At 38.4% G+C, this 18,033-nt stretch overlaps 1 protein-coding gene across 5 annotated transcripts in view; it reads right to left on the reverse strand.

Moving 5' to 3' along the window:
* LOC114047318 (tenascin-like) overlaps positions 1-18,033 on the reverse strand; it is a 114,044-nt gene that overhangs the window by 55,395 nt on the left and 40,616 nt on the right. For all 5 annotated transcript variants that reach the window (XM_027868092.1, XM_027868091.1, XM_027868094.1 and 2 more), the window contains exons 4-10: positions 16,164-16,427; positions 13,951-14,066; positions 12,852-13,008; positions 5,967-6,236; positions 5,522-5,707; positions 4,217-4,306; positions 2,579-2,842 (exon numbers count right to left, since the gene is read on the reverse strand). In XM_027868092.1, coding sequence (XP_027723893.1) covers positions 2,579-2,842; positions 4,217-4,306; positions 5,522-5,707; positions 5,967-6,236; positions 12,852-13,008; positions 13,951-14,066; positions 16,164-16,427 — 1,347 coding nt within the window. The remainder of the gene's footprint in view (positions 1-2,578; positions 2,843-4,216; positions 4,307-5,521; positions 5,708-5,966; positions 6,237-12,851; positions 13,009-13,950; positions 14,067-16,163; positions 16,428-18,033) is intronic.

An 18,033-nucleotide genomic window follows, 5' to 3' on the forward strand; every position in this document is an offset into this window, starting at 1 on the left:
ACCAACCAACCAACCAAACAAACAAAAAAAAAACCCAGAACAGGGAAAGGGTTCTTGTAGAAGGTGGATTTTCAGCTGAGACTTGAAGGAAACCAGGAAAGCTAGGAGATAGAAATGAGGAGGGAGAGAGTTCCAGGTGTGGGGGACAGCCAGGGAAGATGCTCAGAGCTGGAAGATAGAGTGTCTTGTCAGAGGCACAGTAAGGAGGTCAGTGTCGGTGACTCAGACTCTGTGGAGGAGACTAAGGTGGACTGGAGTAAGAAGAAGTATGGGGACTAGGAAGGCTGGAAAGGGAGGAAGGAACCAGTTAAAACAACAAGCTGTGTCACGTTTAATTCTGGGCCTACAGAGACATGCATTCTATCTCCCTCTCTCCCTCTGCACCTTTCTTCCTTTCTCTTCCCACTTCTGTTTCTTTCTCACTGTCTTTCTCTCTCACACAGCAGGTGTCAAAATAAGAGAGGAAAATAAGAATGGAGATATGAGGGTGTGTGTGTGTGTATGTGTGTGTGTGTGTTTGTATGTGTGTGTGTTTGGCTAATTTGGGGTTCTCCCTGCTTCAGATAAGGCTTAGTGTCTCTGAGTTGAAGTCTTTCAATCTCGACTATATTTTGATAGTTACCTGGTCTGGAAAGGACTTTCAAGACTATTGATTTATAGGATCAAAAATTTACAGCTAGAAGCGACCTCAGAGGCCATCTAGTTCAAATGAAATTATATATGGAAAATATTGTGCAGATCTTAGGCACTTTATCAGCATCAATCATTATTATTATTCTTTATAGATGAGGAAACTGAGGCCCAGGGAAGGTGAGCGATTTATCCAAGATCATGTGGGTAGTAAGCCTCAGAGGTGAGTTTTGAACCCAAGTCCTCTGATTCCAAAGTCAATAAGAATGAGGAAACCGAGTACCAGAGGAGGTAAAGGAATCTAGCCCTGGTCAGCAAGGTAGCACCAAGGTAGGGTTGCAATATGGACTCAAGTCCTCAGCCTCCACAGCCTATGCTTACTCCATTACACTAAACTGTCTCCCCTTTATTATCTTTTTTAACTTAAAAATGACCTTGGAAAAAGGTCTTGAAACTCCCACAGGCCAAACTATACTTAGAAAGCAATTCCAGATATCATTCCCTAGATAAGTAAGTGGGATGCTGCCCAAGAATGCTAAAAGCCAACACATGTTCAGTCTAATTTACACAAATCTGTCAGTAGGCTCCTTCAGATCTAGCCACCTGCCCATCCCCTGTTTTCTGATAATTCAAACCTTCTCCATCCTTTAAGAATACACTCAAGTTGCTTCTCTTACAAGGAGCCTTCTCTTATTTCATTCATCTACACTGATTTTCTTCTATTGTATCATAGGATAAGAGAACACAGAGCAGGAAGGGACCTCAGAGATTATCTTAGTATAGCTGTCCTCCCTCTCCCTCATTTTGGAGATGAAAGTGGAACAGATAGGCAGAAAGGACTTGCTTAAAGTCATAGAGGTACTAAACAGTAGAGCTTAACTTTAAATCCAGGTCTTCCAATGTCAAATCCAATGTCCCTTTTATAATACCATGCTTTTTTTTTTTTTTACTTTCCTTAGCCTTATTCATACCAAATATTTTGCCTTTGACAATGTACTGTCTTATGTTGTACTCAAGACTTGATAAGTGTTGTGTGTTTGTCTTGCTGCCTCAATTGGGCTATAAGTTGAAAGTCCAGGGACTAAATAACTAAATGATCACCTGTTATGCACCAGGCACTATCACACACCCCTTCTGCCACAGCCCTTAGTCCATCATTAAATGCACAGTAGGACCTCAATAAGGCTAATCTGGATTACATTAAAAATGAAAACCTATTATCATTATAACTCTGAAGTTAGTGGTGTATTCTAACTTGGGAGGAACACATGCATTCTCCATATAAAAATCACTAATCTCTGGTTTTTGTAATTTAATATGCTTCAATATTTTTGTCATTACTGGTGAAATATGTCAGCAGTAGCAGGGAGTAATGTGGTTCTGAAATGATTAGCCTAGAAAAAAAAACTGGCCTCATCTTTTTAACCATTGAGGGAGTGATTAAAAGCAAAAGGCAGTTACAGAAGGCTTAGGACCATATACATCTCTGTTATGATGATCTTGGAGAGAAGAAAGGAACCTGCAATGAGAATAGAGGCAGGAAAAAAGATATCCAAAGGATTACCACCAACCTCTTGGGCTTCCTTAAAAAAAGAGAAAGATAATTTTAAAGAGCAATTAATATGTGGCTGCTAGGGAGAGGAAAGAAAAATTAAGTAGAAACTTTTGAAAATCACACATTAAAAATATAGCATGAGGTAGTACATTTCACAAGAAAGCAATAATTAATGTAAAGTGGTTCATTTAAATAGCCATTGATACCAAAGGAAAGAAAAAAATCAGGTTAAGGGTATAGAATATGACTGGTTTGCTCTCAGTAGAGTTTGTATAATGGAGAAGAAAGAACTTTTCAAATCCTCTTAATAAAATAGCACACCCTCAGGCTCTTGGAGATAGGAGAGAATTTGTGTGAATTGAGAGGCTTACACAGAACCTTGCTATGACTCACCCGTTGAACCTTTCGTACGGGCTGGTTTGCTCTTGTGCCGTCCTTTCTCAGCCACAAGGTGGATGGCATACTCAGTGCCAGGATCCAGACCTCTGAGAACATAAGAAGTGGTGTCTGCTGGTAACTGGACTTCCTTCTGCTGTCCTGTAGAAGAGCTGTAGGTCAGGCGGTAGCGGTCAAACTTGGCCAGAGGTCGTTTCCAGAGCAGGGGCAAGGTGGTTCCTGTAGGCTCTGAAATCTGGAGGTCCTTTGGGGCATCCATATCTGTAGTAGAGATGTAAGAGCACTAATCAAACCTTCTGTTATTGAGAAGCTGCTTTGGGTTGAATCTATTTGCCATACCATCTATTGGTTATTCCTCCCAATGTTCTCTGGATAGAAGTACTTAAGCTGGTAGGTAGGGAAATAGGATAATCAATCAATCAAAAAATTAATCCCAAAACATTTGTTTGTTTTTCAGTCGTGTCTGACTCTTCATGACCCCATTTGGGGTTTTCTTGGCAAAGATACTGGAGTGGCTTGCCATTTCCTTCTCCAGTTCATTTTACAAATAAGGAACTGAGGCAAACAGAGTTAAGTGACTTGCCCAGGGTCACAGAGTTACTAAGTGTCTAAGGCCAGATTTAAGCTTAACAAGATGAGTCTTCCTCATTTCAGGCCTAGCACTCTACCCATTGTGCAACTTAGCTTGCCCAAAACATTTATTTAGTACATACTATGTGCAAGGCACTGTGTGGACATTTGTTAAGTGCTTACTACATGCTAGGAACTGTGATGATGTTTCTTAAGTCCCTGCTAAGTGCTAAGCACCATGCTGACATTTCTTAAATGTCTGCTCTGCTCTAGTCATTGTGTTAGGTGCTGGGCATACAAGCACAAAAAATGAAAACAATCCCTACTTGCAATGAGCTTACATTCTAATAGAGAAGGAATTGTCTTATTCAGATTAAAGATTCACAGAGGGAAAAACAAAACAAAACAAGGAAACAAAGTTACTTGTCTTAAATAGTCAGGCAATAATCTACTTAGGGAAAGATCGTCATTTAAAAAATGGAAACTGAATATAAATGTGAACTATCATGTCATCATATCTTAATGGAAATAGACCTCCACTGAAATTTTATTTTGATGTCTCCTTGGGGTGTGAAGGTGATTCTGTGCACTCAAAGGCTTTGCTAATGGAGACAAGCTTGGGCCGATCCTCCCAAATTGGACAGTTTCTAAGAATGGGGGCCTCAGGAGAGGCTCTCTCTGCTGTCCAGGGGCCTTCCTAGCTAAACGTGGAGCACAGGGCTAGCTACCACATGATTTATTTTGGTGGAGGGCGGGGATGAATAGTAAACTAAAAAATACTTACTAAGATTTGGAGGGGATGGAATGTGTATCTGCAGAGGGAGGATTGCTGGACCTGCAGTTACAAGATTTGGGTCTGAGTCCTGACACATCCTAGATGCCAGGCCTTAGGAAAAACTCTTCACTTCCCTGGGGATATCTACTCACACAAGTAAATTAGGGATAATAATATCTGCATTAACTATTTGCAATAACCTGCATCACAGAGAGTTTGGAGGGGCGTACTTACCAAACCCTAAAGGGCTATAGAAATATGTACGGGTTATCATCACCACCCCTCCTTACCTGTGGCAGCATTGATGGTAGCGGGATTGCTTTCTTTATCATCCTTCACTGCTGATACTCCAATGCCATATTCAGTTCCAGGCTTCAGACCTGAGAGAGAAAGGAGAGAGTCACTAATCAGCCTGAGGTGAGGGAAAGCATTCAGAAGGCAATTCAAGGAGACCTGAAGTATTCTTTGCAGGGCTCACAGTGGCACAGACAGGAATTTGATGGTTGATGGAAGGGACCTCAGATGCCTCCTAGTCTAATCTTTACCTTTGTAGATGAGGAAATTGAGACCTATATTATATGACTTGCCCAAGATTGTGGAGGTAGTCTTTGACAGGTGAGATTTGAACTCCATTTTCTCTACTTCAGAGACAATGTTTTTTTAAATAGGACCACACTAAACTGGAAATGCTTTGCTTCTGGGTGCAGTGACAGGTTGTGAGTCTACTCTAGAAAGACCATCCTTGCTCTGGTGTCCTCAACAGACGCTTGCCCACCAGGTGATACATTTCTTTTTTCTTTTTCTGACTACAAATTATACACTAAGCATGGAGAGCATGTGATCTGCACCTGGAGAGAGGACACCTTCATTGGATTAATCACAGATCCTGGAGGTTGTTTGTCCTGGGGGATTTAGCCATTTCCCAATATCTATGATAATTAAGAAATACCTTATATTCTGTTTTACAAAGTAAATATCCATCTCCCAAGCAAAATGTGCTACATTAATAGAATGAGATGGTACTGTGTGGTAAGAAATGATGAATGTGGAGAACAAAGAAAAACATCAGACAACTTATATGAACTAATACAGAGTGAAGTTAGCAGAACCAGCAAAAACAATATACCCAGTGACTATGACAATGCAAATGGAGAAAAAACAACAAAACTGAATGCTGTGACTATGCTGGGCTCTGAAGAAGAGAGATGAGAATGGGCCTCCCTCCTTTGTATACAAAGGTGAGGGACTATGGGTATGGAACACTGCCTTGATTTTTGATTAACTGTGCTTCCCCCCCTTTTAAAATTCTTCATTTTGGGGGATAGGCCACAGAGTTATTGGGGAAGGATAGATATGTTGGGTAATAAAGGTGATTTTTAAAAAAAATAGCAATATTTATTGTGATTTATAGAGAAATCAGCCCCCACGTGAGGTTTGGGAACTCTTTGATAGTTTGACTGCTTAAACCTCAAATAATCAGAGCCAGCTATTTCTCTACTAAATGCTGAGGAATAAAGCAGCATGCAACCATATTCCATCACGTAGCCAACTTGTTGTTCCTTGAGGTAGAGCCTTTTCCAGGGAGTTGCTCTCACCTGTGAGCGTGGTTTTAGTCGTAGCCTGTTTGCTCTTGGGCACCTCGACCTCTGCATGATCTCCTCCAGAAATGGGGGCAAACTTGATCCGATAATTGTCAATGTTAGCTTTGCCATTCTTCCATTCTAAGGTGATGCTATTGTCAGTCTGGGAGATGCGTTTTAGATTCCGAGGGGCATCCAGACCTGAGAAAGGGAAGGAATTTTGTTATTAAAATGTTACCTCTAAGAAGGTAAAATCCAACTCAACATACATTTTTTGGCCACATATTGTACTTAGTGCATTGATGGACACAAGATTCAGAGAAAACATTGGCACTGCCTTCATGGAATTAACAACCTAGCCTTTTCATTTTACCTTAGGGTAAGAAAATAATTTAGTTTTGCTGATAGAAACCAAGGTTCAATGGTCCAATCTGCTATCGTTGTGGGTGATTTTTGTTACCTGTTACAAAAGTTTCTTTGGCTGGGTTGCTTGACATATCTCCTCTTCGAGAGATAAGGGACACCTCATATTCTGTATCAGGTTTCAGGTTTCCAATGGAGTACTGGTTGTCATCATGAGTGAGATCAATGGTTGTTCTGTCACCTGGAACATCTTTGATACCATATGAGAGTTCGATGCCATCGATTTCAGCTAAGGGCTTAGACCAGCTGATTAGAGCAGTAGTGTCTGTGACATCTTTTACATCTATCTGGCTAGGAGCATCCAGACCTAAAGACACAGACATAAATACGATTAAAGGTAATCAACATCCAGGGATTATCAGCAGTGTAGAGACAGGACATTTAAAGCCATGAAACCATTTAGCTGTCTAGAGGCTGATTGCTTTAAGGAAATTGTAATTTATATATATATATATATATATATATATATATAAAATATATATATTTATTAAATCATTAAATCTTGCACAAAATCCTACTTTGATGCCTCATCATATTAGGGCAGCAACCTTTGGTTGTTGAAGCCAATGCCAACACAGAATAACCTGCAGTAGTTTTACCATACTGGAAAGGGTGCAGGTAAGGCCTTGGTAACATATTGAGGCTGTCTTCCAAGGACCGCCCTACTTCATATGGAAAGGTGCATTAACAATAGGTTTTTAACTGGTATTTGGGGGAAGAGAGGATATGGTAATAGATGAAATGAAGAAAAATACAAAACGAACCTCCATCCAGTGTAGTCCCCCCCCCCCATCCACTTCTGCAGTGATTGGTGACAGAGTGGTAGCAAAGGGGATAAAGGTATTAAAAATCACGTAATTTTTAGACCTTCAATAAACAGTCATTTGGCTGTTAGTACCCTGCTGTGGATGTGTGAGTTCCTTGTCTAAGGCCCAACACTGGGCACACTGGTAGAGTAAGTGAATTAGCAGTCTTGACATTTTTATTGTTTAGTAATTTGCATTGTGTCCATCTCTTTGTAACCCCATTTGGGATTTTCTTGGCTAAAAATTGGAGTAGTTTGCCATTTCCTTCTCTAGTTTATTTTACAGATGAGGAAACTGAGGCACACAGGGTTAAGTGACTAGCCTAGGGTCACACAGCTATAAGGTTGGATTTGAACTAAGTTCTTCCTGACTCCAGACCCCATGCTCTGTCCACTGTGCCACCTAGCTGCATTAACTATGAACAAAATCAAAAGAATAGACAAAGTTGCAGCTAAATGAAAAGATGGTTCCTGAGTACTCCTTGGAGAGGCAAAAAAGCAAAAGAGGAAGAAGTTGATGGAGTAGAGTTTATTGTATTCCCAAAAGTAATGACAGGCATTATTTAATGGAAATTTAGGCATCATATATTACAATACTTATGATTAATATTTGCAAAAAGACCATCAGAAAATGAAACTTAAGCCTCAAAATTGGCTGTGAGGATAAAATGGTAAAGAAATTCTATGAAGAACTTGACAAAACCTAAAGCAACATAAATCTTCATACTAGGTGCCTTTGTTACAATGGAGGAAATAAGTGAAAGTAGGGAGAAATATATATGAAAGCATGGTTCAGGAAGAAGAAATGAAAAAGGCCAAACGCTTATACAGAAGGTTCACGTTTCTTTATCATAAACATTTTCTTTGGTGAAAAAAAAGCAAAGAAACAAAACAAAAAGAATTTGTAAGCACTGGATATGGCAAGCACAAAAACAAAAAACACCATAAAGAATTAAATAGATTATTATATTTTAACAGACAGGAAAAGACTTGTTGATGTAAGTCTTATCTCTGAGTCAGCTATCTATATATAACCTCATTAGAACTAAGATCAGCGTAGGTAAAAACAAGAATAAAGAATAGTTAGATGAAAATATATGGCATACAGTTGAAACAATTTAACCTTGAACTATTTAAGCAAGTAATTAAAGCTCATAAATTAGAAATGGACAACAGGCATAATATAAAACTTACTATAATAATTTTATCCAGAAGTTTAACCAATGTAAATTAATTGCTACAAGAAGACTAAAAGAGCCCAGAAAATACTTTAGTCAGCAAACATTTGACTAACTTTCCAAGCAGAGAGATGATAACCAAGGCAAAATGGAGTTAGAATATAAACTGATTTTTAAAATCTTATGAAGAAGAAAGAAGTATGATTATGATCAGTATCACCTCATAATGTAGAGCGAAATGGTGGAAGGTAAAACCAGTTTAAAGAAAGCTTGGCAAGATATCCAATTAAGTGAAGTCATCCAGTGGACATTTCAAAGATAAAAATAGAAGGAGGATCACAAAGAGAAAGGATTTGGAAAAAAAAAAACATTTTAACAAACTGTTTATTCTAATAAGTACAGTGGGACCCCTATATTTGGACTCTAACTTAACAGTTTGTTCTGGAGGAAGTAGAAATGACAATATAGAGAACCAAGATGAGAAAAGCAGCTGTATTGGACCAAATATACAAAAACAAGATTAGTTCTGGAGACAATACAATTTTGATGATGCTGAGGGACCAGTGCACGAGTAGGAAGGAAGGAAGATACCAAGGACTCTTAAAAAAATTGGACCTTAGTAATACTAAAAAAAGTGACAGAAAGAACATTAGTACTTATCTACCAATATGCCTATTGACTATCCATATGAAATCTTTCTGAAAATCATCTCTACATGAATCAAAGGCATCTTAGATGAAAGTATTAGTTGGGAACAAACAGGTTTTTTTTTTTTTGGCAAATGATAGACTGTATCTTTACTATTTCACAATTAACTGAAAGATGTAGAGACCTTAAAATCCTGTTGTACATATTCCTTGTTGATTACACTCTCTCTCACACACACATACACACACACACACACACACACACACACATGATTTGGTAGAATAAAACACTACCTTCTCAGCCCTTCTACAGGGTTGTTTTCTATCTATACGTCAAGATCATTCAAGATTACTTGGACGATATAACAATAGAAATAACCCTGTTCAATAACTCCCTTGATAATAAATACTAGGCAAGCCAAATGTATGATTTTCAAAGGATTTGTCACTGGGGTGGAGGAGATGGAGCTTGGAGTTCAGGTCAAAGAGGGATTCCTTGTGGATGGTGAAAGTTTCTGAATTTATGGATGACATTGTGCTTAAGGCATCAAACCCCGGATACTGCTGAGCTTCCTGGAAGAGGTCTATAATCCCTCAAAGTAGTCTGGCCAAGTGGATGAAGAATGTCTATTTCCAAGATTTCAACATACAATTTGGATGGAGACCCTATAGAGGCAGTCCAACAGTATGTAATTCTGGGACAGACAGTATATATGGACAACAGGTCGCATCCAGTGCTAAATAGGAGGATAATGGATGGGTTTGCTTTAAGGAAGAGGCAAAGCTCTTTTGCTCACTCTAAATTTCCCATGGAAGCAAAATGATCATTTTAAAAAAAACTAATATTCCACCTAAGATTCTATAAAACAGCAATATAATTGCCTCTAAAGAGCTAAAAGTGAGAGAGTGTTAGAGAGAGCTATGGTGATTATATGCCAGGATGCAACATGAGACCAGTGAAGAACTCTGAAGAACAGAAGTATAAGCTGTCATTAGAGAATTGTATAGTAACAAGACCTAGTCATGGATGACAAGCAGACAGCCAGAGCAGCTGATGGCACAGATAGAGTGCTGGGCCTAGAATCAGGAAGACCTAAATTCAAATCTGGCCTCCCACACTTACTTGCTTACAGGCATAGAGAAAAATGGGTTATGATTTGTATTGCTGGGGGAACTCTAGAATTGATGAGATCACACATCTATTTGAATATTTAAGGAGTATACATTTAGTCTTGGAGGCGACCTTAGAAGTCATTTAGCTCAATCCATTCATTTTACATGTATGGAGACTAAAGCTTGGGGAAGTTGATTTGTCCAAGGTCGTACAAGTATTAAGTAGAAGGGCCAGGATTCTAGCCATGGTTTAGAAGGAGACTTGGACAGAGTGGATTTCATTTTCTCCAGTGGCCAGCTCACCATAATAGCTATCATTGACTATCTCTGATATAGGAAACTCAAATAAACATGGTGCATTCCTTTACTACTGTAACCCAATAACTCTCAAAGAAATGGCTTCATTTATAAGCAAAATATTCATTAAGTAGTGGTTGGAAACAGATGTTCAGAATATTAAATTAGAGACAATGAGAAGAAAAGAAATTAGCTGATTGGGATGAAGGACATATTCTGTTTTCAAAAGTTTAGGTGTGTTCAGATAGGCGCAATTTAGAATTGATGATGCCTTAAAAGACATTGTAAAATTCAATTAAAAACCAGTTAGAGAATCATCACGTCTTATTTTGAAATTCTAGATGGGTTACTATGAGCAAACCACTTCCCCTTTGTGAGCTTCAGTTTTCTTCTCTATTAAATAGAGACAATAAAGTTTAAGAAAATGTGAGCTGTCAATAATTTGACTTTTTAAGAATCCTTTTTATTCTTAAGAGTTGTGGGAACAGTGCTGGATTTGGAATCAGAGAATCTGGGTTCTAATCCTATCTCTACTTCTTGCTACCTGTGTGACTTTGTGCAAATCACTTAAATTCCTGGGTTATTTTTATTTAAATATGTAAAATGAGAAGGTCAAACCTTTAAGGTTCCTTCTAGCCAGGGCTGTGCTGGAGCCATCTCCTGCTTGGCGCTTAAGAACTGATTGTCAAATTTTCAGTGTAAGTATTTAAGCCTCAGAAATTGGCAAATACTATATACCACAGCTTGATTTATCATTTTGTTTGTTGTCTAGATTCAAGAAAGTGACAGAAAAATGGTAATAATGCAGACCACATTTAAAATGTCCTGTGTACATTTTCTTTTCAGAGAGATGGTTGTTAAAAATTTACCAGCATATCACTGCTTCTAGCTCTAAATCTATAACCTTATTAGTCAAAGTTCATAATATTTGCTATAATACTGTGGGTGAGATAAGAAGGTAAAGCAGAGATGACCCCTGAGCCCCACAGTTTATAAAATGGGTTAGAACTTAGTGGGGTAATCCCAGTCTAGAAAACTACCTACAGAGCCATCAAGGGTAGGGGACTTATTGTTACACAGTGAGAAGAAGGTTGACTTAAAAACTAAAATGTATACACTCCTAAAATTTAGGCTGAGAAAACTATAGGGTTCCCTGAAATTACGTCACTCATATTTTCAGGGAAATTTCCCTGGAGCTGGGCAAGTATTGGGATGATCTCAGCCCATATCTTTTGTGACCTAATGATTTCTCCTGTTAGTACCTGCCCTTTACCTACCGCATGTAGATATTGTCAGAAAGGAGGAGAAAACCCTTGATTATTGAGAGCACAAGCCTACTGATTTGCCCTGAGCTAGGTCAAGTGGGGTGATATCAAATAGAAGCTTTTCTTTTTTGTCATCAGTCAACAACAGTGCAAGCCTTTGCAACTACTCCCTGTTAATGAGATTCAATAGACTAGTGGTTAGTTCATATGTTAGATCAAGGGTTCTTTCAGGTCAGTAGCTGCACAAGATGTGCTGAATGAGATGCTAGTAAAACATATTTGTGTGTGTGTGTATAATATTGATAGATATGTATGTGTGTGCATATATATGTACACACACATTTTAGCTAACATTTATTTAGCATTTTAAATTTTGAAAATACATTCTTTTAATTGATCCTCACAATACCTTTATGAGGTAGGTACTATTATTATCCCTATTTTACAAATGAGGAGGCTGATATAGCTTAAATAACCTGTCTAAAGTCATAAAGCTAGTAGTTATCTAATGTAGGATTTGAACTTAGATCGTCCTAGCTACAAGTCCAGCACTCTATCCACGGTGCCATATAGCTGCCTTAATCCCCTTGTTATGAAGATGGTCTGGTTGCTGGAGCTAAAAAAGCAAATCCCCTCACAGATATTTTATGATGATGAATCTCTCTGGACCTAGTTATAATGGTCCTTAAACGATATACCTTTTCTGGGCCCAAATTTGCTGGGCCTAGACTTTCCAAATTTGTAGGACCGTACCAGAGCTTGGACTAAACCAAGGCATCTTGAAGCACCAGAAGACGACTTTAATTAAAAAATACATACATACTATATATGTATATATATATACACACACACATACATACATACATATATGAATGCATATGTTGATTATATATGAATATATTTTATATATAATGTATATATATTTGTGTGTATCTATATCTATATGCCTATATCTATACCTATATCACTTCTTAGTTCACCACCATCAGATTCATTTCTATACAAAATATGAGATGTGCATTTCTATATAAAGTGGAAGCAATGAACACTACTTAAACCTGGGAACATTAAATTTGACTGAACTTCAACTCAATTAAAAACATCCTGGTTTAATGAAAAGAGAACTAGATTGAGTGTTAAGACACCTGGACTTTACCTCTGGTTCTACCAACAACTGTATAGCTTTGGTCAAGTCATTTCCCCTCTCTGGGCTCATCTTTCAATGAGGGGGTTAGATTAGATGATCTCTAAGGTCTTTTCTAGCTCTGACACTCCATGGTTTACTTAGGGATCTGTAGGAGTCCTTCAGCTAAGTTTGTGTGATTAGGCCTGTGAAGTATACCCTAAACAAGTGTTTTTTTTTTATAATGAGGTGTTTGGGGGATGCCCAGGACCCATCTGAGAAGTCTCTCCCTTGGAATCTTTATTATCCCCTTTGATATGCCTCATAACTATTTCCAGGGCCTTATTGTCATAACTTTCTTGTATACAGCCTTGTAATCATCAAAACAATGTGATGGAGACCATATAACTTCATAGATCCTAGTTAGCACTTGGTGCCTACTATCTCCTGGAATTAATATGAAGGATATTCTCATTACTAAGAATAACACTCACGTGTGGTTGTTATTTTCTTCAGTCCAGGGCCCCGGGTGTTGTTTTTCACAATATGCAGAGATATCTCATACTCCTGTCCTGGAGCCAAGCCAGTCTGTCTATAAGTTGTTTCTGGCCTCCTCAAGCTTTTGGTGATTTCTTCTCCATCATCTTTATTCTGAAAACCAAAAAGAACTTGGTGATGAGTGCAGTAACATAAAGGTACATTTGAATGTACCACTCACTTCTGAAAAAAAAGTTTCTCATCCACCAGAGTTAGGCAAAAAATATGTGTCCTTCTTCTTCCAAGAGATGGATGCTTCAAATGAGACATTTGGGGAGTAACTGTCTTTTGAAAAACATCACATTTCTTCTTTTCTTTGCAGGGCATGTAATTCAGGCCTTTGGGATTTATGTGGAGCCAAGATATCATTATCCCTGTGGTGATGCTTTCCATATGTTTATCCTCTCTTTATCCCCTATAGTCAGTCCCACAGAGCCAAATTCAACATAAGAGGAGGACTCAGTTCTCTTATTTATTTTAACAGTAAAAGAGTGCCCTCACAATACACATGTGATGTTAGTTTCTGCATCCTTCTCCTTAAATTAAAAAAATGGTTTAATATGCCAGTTTTACTCTTTCAAAATAAGGAAAATTTAACTAGATGATCTCTAAGGGCCAACCCAACTCAGACATTCTAAGTTTTGAGAACCTTTCCGGTTTTTACAGTCGAAGTTCCAGCAGCCTATACCTTAAGGCAGTGCTAGCAAACCCAAATAGAAACAGATCCCTGTAAGCAGCATATTGACTTAGAAAACCACAAATTATAATTATCTATGTTGTATTGCATTTTTATTTATTTTGTAATACATTTCCCAATTACATTTTAATATGTTTCTGACTGCACTTGGGAGGTTTGCCAGCCCTTATGGGCTTACAGGTAGTGAGTTTGATACCATGTGCTTTAAGGGTCCTTCCAGTTTGACCATTTTAGGCTCTGACATTCCTTTCAGCTCTAATGCTCTCTGGCTGTGTGACTGAATTGTTAGTAAGTCTCGTTGTCTGAATATTTTACAGAGCGCTGGGAAGGTGCATTCTTGGCCAGGCATGTTCTCTTACCATGTTGCGGAAGATAATTTCCCAGTTTTCAAAAGCAATATCTAGAGGATCCCACTCCACTTCCACTGATGTTTCTTTGATAGCTTTGAATTTCAAACCTTCTGGGGCAGGCAAGTCTGTTGGAAAGAGGGAAAACAGGCAAGTGATGACTCTTAGACAAGTAAAATTAAAGTGAAAGATTGGAAAAATGATAAGCTCAAAGGCACCAGGGAAGGCTTACACATATCTATGATTTTACCAATGTCCCAAGCATAGCTGAATGCTATCACCACTCCCAACACCTCTGGGAGATGCTTGGTTATTAATTCTGTGGTGATAAACAATAATGCTTTCCCCTTTCCAGCTACAGCATGCAGTTACCTGTCTCTAGAGTTTTCCAAATAAAGCAGTGACTGCATTTAGTATATGTTCATAATGTCTGAAAAAAACACTTAAACCACAAAAGCCTCCTTTTAAAAATTGTTTTTTTTTAAACATTGCCCAATTATCAGTCAATGAGCTCCATTGTATGTAGCAAGAATGAAACAGGCAAAAGAAAAGTGAGTCATTGTTAACAAGGAGGATTTCCTTTATGAAAATACACAATCATCTATCTGGATGTTTCTAAAATCAGGCCAGTGCTTGTGTGCTTACACTAGGGCAATTGAGGAAAGAAATCCATTAGGCTTTGTTAATGATCATGTAAAACTTGCCATAGTCAAAGTCAAGGAGAGGAAGGCTCTGAATGGAGATAGGCTATTAATTTGATGCAGAATGGTGGAGTGGACAAAGCCTTGACCTCAGAGTCATGAGAGAGGTTTAAGACCCAGCTCTGCTACTCCCTATCCTGGGCAAGCAACTTCACTGTATCTTTCCCTCCCTTCTCATCTCAGCCTCAATTTTCCCTTTTAGAAAATAGAGAAAATAAATATTTAGGCCACCTACTCCACAAGGTTGGGATAAGAAAAGTGCTGTTAATCCTTAAAGAAGGACAGCAATGCTAGTTATTAATGATTCCACAACCAGCTCACTTCAGGGAGGCAGTGAAGGATGCTTCCCTTTCTTACCATTCCTCGTCTGCTCTTTTGAATTAGAAGCTGACTTTGGGCTTGCTTCAGCATGTGAACCATAGCTCATCAGGCAGGTGAATAACCTTTCTATTTCCTCTTTATTAGACCATTTTATTTCAAGACAGTGTGATCTAGTAGGAGCAGCACTAGATTCAGAATCAGAAGATCTGAGTTCTAGTCCTTGGCTTGGGTTAGTTCACTTTTTAAATGGGAGTATTAATACTTTTCTTCTCTGTCTCAGAATTATTGAGATCAAGAGATAATGCAAGTAAATGTGCTTTGTAAACTACTGAGCACTTTACAAATACAAGTTGATTTTATTACTGGGATTGGGATGGGGTTGGACTTGTGATTTCATTGGCATATAAAACTCGCAGTGAGGGGACTCTACCACGTGGATTGGTGCCAATCTCTTATGTTCATGCCTTCCTCTTCAGACTATCTTCACTTCAGCCTGTATATATTTTGTTCGTACACAGTTGTTTTCATGAAGTTTCCCTTATTAGACTGTAAGCTCCTTGAGGGCAAGGTCTACTTTTTGCCTTTTTTTTGGGGGGGGGGGCATCTCTAGTGCTTAGCCCAGTGCTTGGAACATGGGAGGCATTTAATAAATGCTTGTTGACTTGACTAGACTTAGAGTTAGCATTGCTAGGGAGCAGTGAAAGGCAAAGTGACTGGCCTAGGGTTATGTGTGTGTCAGAGGTGGGATTTGAACCCAGTTCTCTCTGACTCTGAACAGCCCTCTATCTACTACACTACACTGCTCCTTTATTATTGTTATTGTTTTTCCAAAGCTCTTATGCCACTACTTTGCTAACTACTACTATGAATAATAATAGCAATAATATATGATAGCAATATTTCCAAAGGACTACTTCCCCAGAATCCCCAGGATATCACCATAGGCTAAGTTTTCCAAATAGCCTCTGCTTTGATAGAATCCCATGAAAGGAAGGCCACTAAGGGTATATCAGGAGGTCATTTCTGTGTGCCACAAGCAGGACAACAGCCTCACTGCAATATTTCCCACAAAGGACTGGAATTTTAACCTGTAACATCATGTGCCATGGGTAAGAGAGTTCTTGACACATATGCTATGGAACGAAAGAAGCTGGTGATCACTATAGGAAAGGGGGTGGCAAAAGCCCATTTTAATTTACTCACAAGTAGCCACCCGTGCACTGACAGGGATGCTTTTCTTATTCTCAAGGATAGCAAAAACTTGGATGAAGTATTCTACTCCCGGCTCTAATTCACGGATGATGGTGGATGTCTGGTCCCCAGGGACACGGAACTGCATTTCCAGGCCATCTGAGTTTGTGGGGGTGTAGATGATGAGGTACTCCGTGACCCTCATTTCATTGTCCCATGCCAGGTTTACAGTCTCTTCTGTCACTTCAGTCACTTTGAGGTCCTTTGGTGGGGATACTGCCAGGAAGGAGAAACAATGCCCCTCTGTCAGTAAATTGCCACTGTTTATTTAGCCTCCTAAAATAACAGTAATTTCCTCTGGGGTTGTTTTTCTCACTCTCTCTTTCACTCTGCCACCAACAGAGGCAGAAGTAGTAGTTAAATGGGTTTTTTTTTTGCTCCCTTTTGTTGAACATTAAAGATAATTTTTGGTGGGAAAGCCTAAAGAAAAGGTGGGAAAGTCTGATGCGGGACATGTGCAGTGGAGAGAATGGAAGCATAAAGAAAATGTGAACAGCTTTCTGAATTCACATACAAATTCAGGTCTGAGTCATGTTGAGAAAATATCTCAAACTAAAACATTCTAGAAATATGTACATTCTTATATTGTGGCCTCTCAGTCTTATTTAGGTGGGAAAAACAAACTAAAATCATGAATTGATATTCTATTTATGCATTTATTTTATTGGACAATCTTTAATTAGTTTAAATGAAATCCAGATGTCAGCATAAAAAAGTATTGTCTGAGCCTTGGTCCCTGCTATGGATTGTGTGATATAAGAAATTCAAGAAATTCTGGGGTGACAGAAAAACTTGAGTTTGTTGAAACACATTATCATTTACCTCTGGCCATTACTGGCTGTCTTTAAGATAGAGCATTGTAGGAAAACAGATAATAACCTTGGCAGTCATATATACAAAGATGCTTATTAATTACTGTTAATTGTTCTTCCCTGATATGGCTAATATCCTGTGTGTTTTCTATAGTGGTAACATTTAGAAAAAAAACTTCATCTTATGCAATGAAAGCTTGACCTTTTAGTTTCTCATGTCTGTATTCCTGGTTCCCATCATAATACCTAACACACAGTAGATACTTAACAATTATCTGTTAAATGGAAATGAATTTAATGTTGGGAATATCAAGAACATCTGGATCTGAAGTCTTGGGCAGGTCACTAAATCTCTCTTGTTTTTTATTCCTCATTTATAAGATGAGGGAATTGGATCAAATGATCTCTAAATTCCCTTCTAGTTATTACCAGAAGTCTTTTCATCTCGTTCATAATACATGCTTTAAAAAATATTACTTTTGGGGCAGCTAGATGGTGTAGTGGATAGAGCACCGGCCCTGGCTTCAGGAGGACCTGGGTTTAAGTCTGATCTCAAACACAAAACACTGTTAACTAGCTGTGTGATCCTGGGCAAGTCACTCAATCCCATTGCCACGCCAAAAAAAAAAAGAAAAATATTCCTTGTACATTGGTAAGAAAGTGTCTAAGTATCCTTCTAAAGGACTCTATTTCATTGTTGATAATAAATATAATGCAGTAAAAAGAACTCTGGACATGGAGTCAGGTGATCTGGATTCAGATCCTAACTCTGATTCTTAACTAGCAGTAAGACTTTGGGTTTGTTACTGATCCTCTCTGGGAAAAGAATGTTTGCCCTACCTTTCAGGGCTGTTATGGAGAAATCACTTTGTAAATTGTGTGGCCAGATTATCTTTGAAATGCCCTCCAGTTCTCAAATTCCATCATTCTACTTATTGTTCTTTGAGTATGTCGTGTGACAATAATGTCAACACATTTCCTTTCTTTCTTTCTTTCTTTCTTTCTTTCTT

Source organism: Vombatus ursinus, unplaced genomic scaffold (assembly GCF_900497805.2).
Source record: "Vombatus ursinus unplaced genomic scaffold, bare-nosed wombat genome assembly UNPS02014786.1, whole genome shotgun sequence".
In the NCBI taxonomy this organism is placed as follows: Eukaryota; Metazoa; Chordata; class Mammalia; order Diprotodontia; family Vombatidae; genus Vombatus; species Vombatus ursinus.